Raw genomic sequence first — 12,422 nt, forward strand, 5'->3', positions numbered from 1 at the left:
ATTAAGGAGCTGTGTAAGAGTGCCCTCCTGGGAGCACTAGGGGGCAGTGCAGGAATACCCTGCGGGGAGAACTGGGAAGGTGTGTAGGAGTGCCCTCAAGGGAGAACTAGGGAGCTGTGTTGGAGTGCCCTGCAGGGAGAGCTAGGTGGCTGTGTAAGAGGGCCCTCCAGGGAGAACTAGGGGGCAGGCAAGGAGTGCCCTGCAGGGAGAGCTAGGTGGCTGTGTAAGAGGGCCCTCCAGGGAGAACTAGGGAGCTGTGCAAGAGGGCCCTCCATGGAGAGCTAGGGAGCTGTGTAGGAGTGCCCTGCAGGGAGAACTATATGGCTGTGTAGGAGTGCCCTCCAGGGAGAACTATGGGGCAGTACAGGAGCGCCCTGCAGGGAGTGCTAGGTGGCTGTGCAGGAGTGCCCTGCGGGGAGAACTGGGGAGCTGTGTAAAAGTGCCTTCCCAGGGGAACTAGGGTCTGCGCAAGAATGCTTCTGCAGCCAGAACTAGGGTGTTATGTAGAAGTGCCTGCCTGGAGAACTAGGGGGTTGTGCAGGGGTGCCCTACGGCCATAACGTGGGTGTTATGCAGGAGTATGCTGCAGGGAGAACTAAGGGCTGTGCAGGACTGACCTACAGCCAGGAGGTGGGTGTTATGCAGCAGTGCACTGCAGGAAGAACTAGGGGGCTGTGTAGGAGTGCCCTCCCGGGAGAACTAGGGGGTTGTGCAGGAGTGCCCTCCAGGGAGATCTAGGGGGTTGTGCAGGAGTGCCCTCCGGGGAGAACTAGGAGGTTGTGCAGGAGTGCCCTACATCGAGAACTAGGGGGCTGTGCAGTAGTGCCCTCCGGCGAGAACTAGGAGGCTGTGCAGGAGTACCCTACAGCGAGAACTAGGGGGCTGTGCAGGAGTGGTTCATTTGCCCCCACTCATCCTGGTTCATTTGCCTGAACTCATCCTGGTTCATTTGCGCGCACTCATCCTGGTTCATTTGCCCCCTCTCTTCCTGGTGCAGTTGTCCCCATTCATCCTGGTGTATTTGCCCCCACTCATCCTCGTTCATTCGTGCCCACTCATGCTGGTTCATTTGCCAGCATTCATCCTGGTTCATTTGCCCTCACTCATCCTGGTTCATTTGCCCCCACTCATCCTGGTTCATTTGCCCGCACTCATCCTTGTTCATTTGCCCTCACTCATCCTGGTTCATTTGCCCGCACTCATCCTGGTTCATTTTCCCCCACTCATCCTGGTTCATTTGCCCTCACTCATCCTGGTTCATTTGCCCTCACTCATCCTGGTTCATTTGCCCAAACTCATCCTGGTTCATTTGCCCCCACTCCTGGTGCATTTGCCCCCACTCCTCCTGGTGCATTTGCCCCCACTCATCCTGGTTCATTTGCCCCCACTCATCCTGGTTCATTTGCCCAAACTCATCCTGGTTCATTTGCCCAAACTCATCCTGGTTCATTTGCCCCCACTCCTGGTGCATTTGCCCCCACTCCTCCTGGTTCATTTGCCCTCACTCATCCTCGTTCATTTGCCCAAACTCATCCTGCTTCATTTGCCCCCACTCATCCTGGTTCATTTGCCCCCACTCCTCCTGGTGCATTTGCCCCCACTCATCCTGGTTCATTTGCCCCCACTCATCCTGGTTCATTTGCCCACACTCATCCTGGTTCATTTGCCCAAACTCATCCTGGTTCATTTGCCCCCACTCCTGGTGCATTTGCCCCCACTCCTCCTGGTTCATTTGCCCGCACTCCTCCTGGTGCATTTGCCCGCACTCCTCCTGGTGCATTTGTCCCCACTCATCCTGGTTGATTTTCCCCCACTCATCCTGGTGCATTTGCCCCCACTCATCCTGGTTCATTTGCCCACACTCATCCTGGTTCATTTGCCCGCAATCATCCTGGCTCATTTGCCCGCACTCCTCCTGGTGCATTTGCCCGCACTCCTCCTGGTGCATTTGTCCCCACTCATCCCGGTTGATTTTCCCCCACTCCGCCTGGTGCATTTGCCCGCACTCCTCCTGGTGCATTTGTCCCCACTCATCCCGGTTGATTTTCCCCCACTCATCCTGGTGCATTTGCCCACACTCATCCTGGTTCATTTGCCCCCACTCATCCTGGTTCAATTGCCCTCATTCATCCTGGTTCATTTGCCCACACTCATCCTGGTGCATTTGTCCCCACTCATTCTGGTGCATTTGTCCCCACTTATTCTGGTGCATTTGCCCCCACTCATCCTGGTGCATTTGCCCCCACTCATCCTGGTGCATTTGTCTGCACTCATCCTGGTTCATTTGCCCGCACTCATCCTGGTTCATTTGCCCGCACTCATCCTGGTTCATTTTCCCGCACTTATCCTGGTTCATTTTCCCCCACTCATCCTGGTTCATTTGCCCCCACTCATCCTGGTTCATTTGCCCCCACTCATCCTGGTTTATTTGCCCCCACTCATCCTGGTTTATTTGCCCCCACTCATCCTGGTTCATTTGCCCGCACTCATCCTGGTTCATTTGCCCGCACTCATCCTGGTTCATTTGGCCCCACTCATCCTGATGCATTTGCCCCCACTCATCTTGGTTCGTTTGCCCCCACTCATCTTGGTTCGTTTGCCCCCACTCATCCTGGTTTATTTGCCCCCACTCATCCTGGTTCATTTGCCCGCACTCATCCTGGTTCATTTGCCGTCACTCATCCGGGTTCATTTGCCGTCACTCCTCCTGGTTCATTTGGCCCCACTCATCCTGATGCATTTGCCCCCACTCATCTTGGTTCGTTTGCCCCCACTCATCTTGGTTCTTTTGCCCCCACTCATCCTGGTTCATTTGCCCGCTCTCATCCTGGTTCATTTGCCCGCACTCATCCTGGTTCATTTGCCCACACTCCTCCTGGTTCATTTGCCTGCACTCCTCCTGGTACATTTTCCCCCACTCCTGGTTCGTTTTCCCCCACTCCTTCTGGTTCATTTGCCCCCACTCATCCTGGTTCATTTCCCCCACTCATCCTGGTTCATTTGCCCCCACTCATCCTGGTTCATTTGCCCGCACTCATCCTGGTTCATTTGCCCGCACTCCTCCTCGTTCATTTGCTCCCACTCATCCTGGTTTATTTGCCCCCACTCATCCTGGTTCATTTGCCCACACTCATCCTGGTTCATTTGCCCGCACTCATCCTGGCTCATTTGCCCCCGCTCATCCTGGTTCAGCTGCCCCCGCACATCCTGGTTCATTTGCCCCCACTCCTCCTGGTGCATTTGCCCCCACTCCACCTGGTGCATTTGCCCCCACTCCTCCTGCTTCATTTTCCCACACTGATCCTGGTGCATTTGCCCCCAATCATCCCAGTTGATTTGCCCCCAATCATCCCAGTTGATTTGCCCCCACTCATCCCGGTTCATTTGCCCGCACTCATCCCGGTTCATTTGCCCGCACTCATCCCGGTTCATTTGCCCCCATTCATCCCGGTTCATTTGCCCGCACTCATCCTGGTGCATTTGCCCCACGCATCCTGGTTAATTTGCCCCCACTCATCGTGGTGCATTTGCCCCCACTCATCCTGGTTCATTTGCCTGAACTCATCCTGGTGCATTTTCCCCTACTCATCCTGGTTCATTTGCCTGCCCTCATCCTGGTTCATTTGCCCCCCCCTCATTCTGGTTTATTTCCCTCCACCTATTCCCGTTAATTTGCCCCTGGAGATCCTAGGTCAGTTACCCCCACTGCATACTAGGCAACTTTCCACAGCCCATCCTAGTCCCTATGCCCCCACCGCCCTAATCCATGCCCCTCCATGGTTTCCGTGTGTTCCGCCTCCATCCGTCCTAGATCCTGTGCCATCCAAGGGGTGGGTCCATTTGCCCCTGCCCATCCAAGTTGTGTGGCCCAACTTCAACCTAGCTCATTTGCCCCATTGTAGTTCTTTTGCCACCACACCACCCCAAATAATTAGATCTAACCTATCTTCAGTGACCCCCCCCCTTCAAGTTTATTTGTTCATGAACTTACTTGTTCGTTTGTCCCAACCCCCTCTTTGGCCTTTTCCTGGATTGGGTAATAATAGTGATATATGGAAATATGTCCTATTTAAAGCGCTTTAGATTAAAGCGCTACATAAAAAACACATTATTATTATTATATATTCTTCTCCATTTGCTCCTGGTTCATTGCCCCCACCCCAATCTCGTCTGGTTATTATTCATTTCCTCTATGCGTTTTTAGTGAATTTGCCCAGTCCTAGTTCATGGTCCCCACCCCACTCTAGTGAATTTGCCCAGTCCTGGTTCGCTGCCCCGACTCTAGTTCATTTACCCGGTCCTGGTTCCCTGCCCCAACTGTAGTTCATTTGCCCGGTGCTGCTTCCTTGCCCCCGCTTTAGTTCATTTGCCCAGTGCTGGTTCCCTACCCCCACTCTAGTTCATTTGACCGGTCCTGGTTCCCTGTACCCACTCTAGTTCATTTGCCCGGTCCTGGTTCCCTGCTCCCACTCTAGTTCATTTGCCTGGTGTGGTATCCCTTTCCCCACTCTAGTTCATTTGCCCGGACCTTGTTCCCTGCCCCCACTCTAGTTAATTTGCCCGGTGCTGCTCCCATGCCCCACTCTAGTTCATGTGCCCAGTCCTGCTTCCCTGCCCTCAGTCTAGTTCATTTGCCCGGTCCTGGTTCCCTGCCCCCACTCTAATTCATTTGCCCGGTCCTGGTTCCCTGCCCCAACTCTAGTTCATTTGCCCAGTGCTGGTTCCCTGCTCCCACTCTAGCTTATTTGCCCGGTCCTGGTTCCCTGCCCCCAATCTAGCTCATTTGCCCAATCCTGGTTCATTGCTCCCACCTCACTCCAGTTCATTGGCCCGGTCCTGGTTCCCTGCCCCCACTCTAGTTCATTTGCCCAGTCCTGGTTTGTTGCGCCCACACCACCCTGCTTCAAAATGTCCTGGGTAGCTCTTAAGTGGGCTGCTTTAGGAAGGCCTGAACATTTTCCCTACCCCCACTCTAGTTCATTTGACCGGTCCTGGTTCCCTGTACCCACTCTAGTTCATTTGCCCGGTCCTGGTTCCCTGCTCCCACTCTAGTTCATTTGCCTGGTGTGGTATCCCTTTCCCCACTCTAGTTCATTTGCCCGGACCTGGTTCCCTGCCCCCACTCTAGTTAATTTGCCCGGTGCTGCTCCCATGCCCCACTCTAGTTCATGTGCCCAGTCCTGCTTCCCTGCCCTCAGTCTAGTTCATTTGCCCGGTCCTGGTTCCCTGCCCCCACTCTAATTCATTTGCCCGGTCTTGTTTCCCTGCCCCCATTATAGTTTCTTTGCCCGGTCCTAGTTCATTGCCCCTGGCCCCTCTAGCTAATTGGCCAGGTCCTGGTTCCCTTCCCCCCCTCTAGTTCATGTGCTCGGTCCTGGTTAACTGACCCCACTCTAGTTCATTTTCCCGGTCCTGGTTCATTGCCCCTCCTCACTCTAGTTCATTTGCCCAGTCCTGGTTCCTTGCCCCCACCCTACTTCATTTGCCCGGTCCTGGTTCCCTGCCCCAACTCTAGTTCATTTGCCCAGTGCTGGTTCCCTGCTCCCACTCTAGCTTATTTGCCTGGTCCTGGTTCATTGCCCCCACTCGAGCTCATTTGCCCGGTCCTGGTTCCCTGCCCCCAATCTAGCTCATTTGCCCAATCCTGGTTCATTGCTCCCACCTCACTCCAGTTCATTGGCCCGGTCCTGGTTCCCTGCCCCCACACTAGTTCATTTGCCCTGTCCTGGTTCATTGCCCCCACTCTAGTTCATTTGCCCGATCCTGGTCCCCTGCCCCCACTCTAGTTAATTTGCCCTGTCCTGGTTCATTGCCCCCTCCTCACTCTAGTTCATTTGCCAGGTCCTGGTCCCTTGCCCCCACTCTAGTTCATTTGCCCAGTCCTGGTTTGTTGCGCCCACACCACCCTGCTTCAAAATGTCCTGGTTAGCTCTTAAGTGGGCTGCTTTAGGAAGGCCTGAACATTTTCGCTGTCCCCCTTGAAATACACAAGAGAAACTGGCACTGCAGCTGGGCAACAGACCCGATGCCAGTCTGTAATTTTTGTATTGAATGAAATAGACGCACGTCCTGTCACGCACCATTCGCATAAGTGCACCGGACACGCGGGCATTTGGGTAGCTATGGCAACTCCCAGTGTCTCGCTCTGAACACCCTTCAGGGTGGAGGTCGTGGCAGCAGGTGTGAGGCCGGCTGCAGGTAGATACCTCGGGCTGCTCCTCGCGGTCTCTGTTTGGTTAAAATGCTGTTCTTTGTAGCTGGAGGATACACAAGGATGAAAGGAGGTGGTAGTGGAGTGGAGGGCTGAAGTGGATAATGGGTTGGCAGGGGGTAAGTGTACCCTGGTGAATTTGTCTTTGCCTCAGTGGGACGTGGGTCTGAGGTCCTAAACTGCCTGTTTTAGACACACTGGCTTCACAAGGCCTCTCTCTTATCTCTTTTAGAAACACGGAATCCCTGTCCCGGTGACCCCCAAAAGCCCCTGGAGCATGGATGAGAACCTTATGCACATCAGGTAAGAGGCTGAGCCCCCTGCACTGTACAGTGAGCACTCCCCACTCTTAAGGCCGTGCACTCAACTGTGCGGCCAGACTACGCCTCGGCTTTCGTCCTCAGGATGTTCTTGACTTGCTAACCCCATGCTCGCTGCAGCTGCCTTCCTGTGTTTCACTCAGCTCCATGTGAGCACTGCATGCTGTGATATTGTTTATTTTACTGCTCAAGGATATCCTGACCAAGGAGCTCCTATTCATATACGTCCAGTGCGGGTTTGGGGGTGACCTAGAAGAAGTTTATGATACTAAATACGCTGAAAAACAAGATTCTTGAAGGCAAACCCGCACTTTACATCACGTTCGTAGACCTAACCCAGGCCTTTGACAAAGTGGACCGCGCTAGACTATGGCAGAAATTAACGACTTGGAAATGCACACCCGAGATTCTGAACCCAATCAAAGCTTTACATTCTGGTACATCAATGAAGGTGAGATTAAACCAACAAGGGTCACTTTCGGGAGAGATAAAAACAGCTAGAGGCGTTAAGCAAGGCTGCCCGCTAGCTCCTGCATTATTCTGGACTTATCTAGGCGACTTTCAAGACTTTGGGAAACAAATCCGTTCGTTCCCTCCAAAGCTAGGAGGTACCCAGATTAGCCGCCTGCTGTATGCCGACGACCACATTCTATTAGACCATACCCCTATAGGTCTCCAACGGCAATTAAACAATCTACAAAGGTACATGACGGAAAACAACTTAGAAATCAATGAGTCCAAAACTAAAATAATGAAGTTCCAAAAAACATCTAAGAAAACAGAAAAACTCCACCTCTACCTTGGCTCTACTCGAATCGAAATGGTCTCTAGCTTTAAATACCTGGGAGCCACGTTTGATTCATCCTTAAAGGACAAAGCAATGCAAGAATCCCTCATTGACAAAGTCAAGAAGTTATCTACACAGGGAAAGGCAATCAACCTTAAATTCGGTCGCTACTCCTTAATCCCCGTAAGAGACTTCTACAAAAAGAAGGTGATTCCCTCGGTCACTTATGGAACCGACGCCATGCTTAACCTTCCGACAGAGTTATGGCCAAAATTGGAAGCCCTGTTCTGGAGGAAAATTCTTGGCCTCCCTAAATCAACCCCAATAGCTTCGATTAGGAGAGAATTAGGCCTCCTATCTCTGGGAACCTCCGTCGCACTGAACAGAGTCCAACTATACAGGAAATGTATAACGCCTGGGTCGCCCCACGCTTATCAACTGATAAACCAGGAACTTGAATCGAAATCGTGCAACTCACTCCAGAAATGGGAATCAAATATGCACAATCTTCTATATCTGGCTGAAAGTAGCAAAGAAGAACTGATAACCAACCCTACCAAAACCGTGAAAAAAATAAAAGAGTGGGACTGGATACAAACTATAGAAACCGCTAACAAATATAAGCTCACCAGCCACCTTCCCCCTTTTTTCAATAAGCTGGACTCACTGCAAACTTATCTCAAACTCTTTCCAAGCAGACGAGCGCGTCTATACTTTTTGAAAATACGTTTGAATCTTCTGGCAACAAACGAAATCTTGGCAACCAGAGGGCTATCAGAAACTAATCGTTGCCGGTATTGCAAATCGACTTCAGAAAAAGAGACAATTCGCCACCTCCTCTTGAACTGCTCAAAGACACGTGACATCCGTGCCATTTACTTGAAGAGCATCATCTCTGACTTTGTATCGTTAGACGAGGGAAACTGTTGGAACAAGCTGATTGCAGGCGACAAACCTGGTTGGGCTCTAGCTACGGTTAACATCATGCAACACATCATCAACTCGACACTTCCTTAAGAAGCTTCGAACCTTAATCCCCGCCCACCTACTGCCTACACACGGGTCTAAACTGGCGAAATCGCTAAAACCTTAGAACTCGCCTTCATGGTGCCGTTTGGTGAGACTTCGTCGTTCCCATCGGACCATCTCGGACGACCCTTCTCCATCTTTCATCGACATGGTGTAACATCTATTTTCTTGAACATTAGACATTGTCCTTGAAACTTCCTTCAATACCAACTACTTGTTCCTTCTTCTTTGTAAAAATCCGTAGTGATTAAATACAAATAAAAAAAAAAAAAAAAAAAAAAAAGAAGTTTATGGGGTGACGAGAGTTCCCCACGCATGGCCGTGCTGACCGCTGCCAAAATGAGTATCACTTCAAAGCATTTTCTTTTCCACTTTAATATGAGTTTGAAAAGCAGACGAAACAATCGCAAAGGTTGTGTGTCTAAGCTGTAGAGGCCACGGTGGCACACAGGCCATGGTGGCACACAAGCCACGATGGCACACAGCCAAGGTGACACACGGGTTATGGTGGCACACAGGCCAGGTTGGCACACAACCACGGTGACACACGGGTCACGGTGACACACAGGCCACGGCGGCACACAGGTCACGGTGGTACAAGTGTAGGAGTACTTTCTGGCCACGCTCTTTTAAAGCTGCTACTTTCAAGAAAGGTTTCTGATATGTTGGTCCCATAGAGGTCGCTAGGGTGGGTGGTTGGGAGGCCTATAGCCCTGGATCTGTTGGTTGTAGCCCGAATAGAAGCTCAGGGGCTGCAAGCAAAAGGCTGGCTAGCCCTGAGTCCCGACAGTCCCGACATTAGCGTAGCCCCTGATCTTTTCCAGACCTTGAAACACCCCTGGTTAGTTAGTACCTACACCAAACCTTGGGGGTCGAACAGTGGGGGAAGGAGGGAGCCTCCAAGTTTGCCTCAACTGGTTTATGAAGTAGACCCTCCCATCACCAGTTCCCTCTGCCCCCAAAAATGAGGTTTCATCGCACCCCTGATTAAGAATGCGTGGCGATTGCCACATACTCTCTACTGCATACGATCGCAGGGACGCAGGCTTTATGAGTGTCATTTCACCACTGTTATGAGTTTGGCCTTCATTTGTAAAATCCCCCTGAAGATGCTGCTCTTGTTTATTGCAATTTTAATGTAATGTCCAAACCTAAAGTCCCCATGTTTAAGGTTGTATATATGCTGCAACCCTTTGTGCTTTAAAGAGACCGTATCTGTAATGATGGGAGAAGGCAGGATAAGCTTATCCTGTTTAATTATTACTAATGGTGACAAGGAGCGCAGTACCCTCTGTCCGACTCATCCTCCAACTGTTTTTCTTGTCGAACCCCTCAGTGTTCTATCCAGCAAACTACACTGCTCCTCTTCTTTCAACCAAGATACCCCAATCTTCACGCTATGAAGTTTTTGAGATATGCAGGTATTTCCAAATGCCTTCCTGACCCTATAGCTGTTTCCAGCTCCTGCTCATTCAACTGACCCCACCTTGTTCCTCTTGTTTCTGCATTCACAACTTGTGGCATGACATTTGGTTCCTTCCCCTCATAACTGGTTTAGCTCTCAACAAACAAACCTGTATATGTATTTCTTCCCTTCTCCCGTCGTCCTTACATTCTCTTTACATCTCCTTTTACACGCCATCCGTCACCATATTCACATCCTTACATCTGTTGTATCAATGGCATTAAGCGTAACCTTCTACACTTGTATTGGTTCTGACCATTCCAAAAAACCCTTCCTAAGCGCACTTGGTTGGTTACTTTGTACCCACTCTCCTATCTCTGGGTTCTTGGTTTCCTGCACTCATGCTCTGTCATGCCTTCCTTTTGTTCCTCCATTGTACCTCCTTTATTTTCTTATTTACATTTTCTCTGCTTACCTCCACCACTTTTGCCTTACGTAACCATGGCGGTGTAAACGTGGTGTTGGGCTTCCTACCCCTACTGAATTCAAATGGTGATTTCCCCTTTATTGTGTGTGGTGGAAACATATGAGGGACAACCGTCTGCTGGACTGATTTCTTCCAGTCTTCCTGATTAACCTTAGGCCACCGAATGACTTCCTTTATGATTCTGTTAAAGCTTTCTACCACCCACAGACTAGTGGGTGGTATATTGCACTTGTTCGATGTGCAATGGCTTTTCCTTTTAAGGTAATTTTCCATTTCCCTGGACTTAAATTGTACTCCATTGTAGTACCTGGGCTACCTTTTCACTGAAACACTTCATCCAAAAAAATGTTATGACACTCCTTGCACTAATATCTGTAGTTATTTGTACCTCTGCCCACTAGGCCAGCATGTCTATTACTACTATGCAATACATTACTCAACTGTCACCATGAATGGGACCTAAAATATCAACCTCAACTTTCTCCCACTGGCTATCTGGTATATTCATCACCATCATTGAGCCTTTTTGTGCCCCACATACTTTCTCATGCAATTGACATAGGATACAATGACTATCCTTGCAGTATTTGTGTCGCATCTTGGCCAATAATAGGTCACTCCTCATGCATTGCTTTGTTTTAGTTATCCCTTTATAAGTCATGTGGAATATATATTATTTTATCTCTTAGATTCCTTGTTGGAATTATTCTTTCACCTCTTTTCAACAAGATACCATCAACATACAATGTATCTCTAACTGGAGCATCCATGCCTCTTTCTTTTAGTGTTGTTCTTAATTGACCTTTCTTTATTTCCTCCATAATATTTTTCATGTTGGTGTCTTCCCTGTTGCTTTTTTCCATTCTGCTTCTGTTATGGCCTGATCTTCTATTCTCATTATATGTCGTCCATCTCATCCGCTCCTTGTTCGTCTGTATCTATTAGCTTTGATAAGCAATCTTCTGTATGATTTTCCACTCCTGGTACATATTCTATTTGCATGGCATCTCCTACAGCTCAATTATCCATTTCCTTATCCTGTTCGATATCCTGTCCAAGCTCTTGTGCGTTATGATCTCCTTTAATGGTTTATGGTCTGTGTGAAGTTCAAATGTGATGCCCCATATGAATGACTGGAATTTCGTTACAGCTCTCCGAATAGCAAACATTTATTTCGCTATCGTGAAGTATCCTCTCTCTGCTCCTTTACTAGTCTTGATGCAAATGCAACAGTGTGCCCCTTTCCTTTGTCCCTCTGTAGCAGTGATGGTCCCAAGCCTACGTTGCTTGTGTCTGTTGTCGCAATTGTTCTCCTCCCTTCCTTGAAATTACAGAAGGCTGAAGGATACCTTAGAGCCCCTTTAATACTTCTGAATTCTTTGTCACACTTTTCTGACCAATTGAACACTGTGTCTTTCTTCATGTACTCTCTCAGTGTTACCATTCAGTCTGCAAATCCAGGAACCTAGAAACATCTTTTGAATAATATTCTGCCATGACAAGAAATGTCATGAATTCCTCTTTGCAACAAGGTTGGGGCATTTTTTCAATCGTTTTTATTATCTCCCTATTTGTTTGTATTCTATTTTCCGACAGTACGTGTCCCGGAAACTCTTTGTGGTTTTTATTCAGTTTGCACTTTTCCTTGCTCAGAGTTAAGCTGGCATTCTCCAACTTTCTTAACGCTCTTTTGAGGCTTCCATTGGGTTGGTCCTCATCTTCTCCACATATTAAAATGTCATCCTGGAAAAAAAGATTTCTTCATCTTCATTAAATAACCTCTACATTACATTATGGAACACCATAGATGCTGACACCAATCCAAGATACATCTTCATATACTTAAATAGGCCTTCCGGTGTCATGAAAGATGTCAGATGTTTTGACTTCTAATGCAAATTTATTTGGTGAAACGCGGCTGTGAGGTCCAGCATTGAGAACACCTTTGACAGTCTGGTATAATGCATCTATTTAGGCACCTTAAATCAACACATATCTTTAGTTTTCCTATCAGCTTGTCCACGACCACCAAGGGTGATACCCACTCACATGCCTGAATGCTCTGCATTATCCCTTGGTTCTCTAATCCTTTTAAATTTGTGTTTCACTTTTCTCATCCTATTTGGAATATTATATAATTTGTGTACCACTGGGACTGATCCAGGTCACATTTGGATCTGATG

General features: G+C 49.1%; 1 protein-coding gene across 1 annotated transcript in view; it reads left to right on the top strand.

Moving 5' to 3' along the window:
* ASS1 (argininosuccinate synthase 1) overlaps positions 1-12,422 on the top strand; it is a 514,067-nt gene that overhangs the window by 119,593 nt on the left and 382,052 nt on the right. Inside the window, exon 8 of the mRNA XM_069609263.1 lies at positions 6,444-6,514. Coding sequence (XP_069465364.1) covers positions 6,444-6,514 — 71 coding nt within the window. The remainder of the gene's footprint in view (positions 1-6,443; positions 6,515-12,422) is intronic.

This window comes from Ambystoma mexicanum, chromosome 8 (assembly GCF_040938575.1).
Source record: "Ambystoma mexicanum isolate Mex_15411 chromosome 8, UKY_AmexF1_1, whole genome shotgun sequence".
NCBI classification, from domain to species: Eukaryota; Metazoa; Chordata; class Amphibia; order Caudata; family Ambystomatidae; genus Ambystoma; species Ambystoma mexicanum.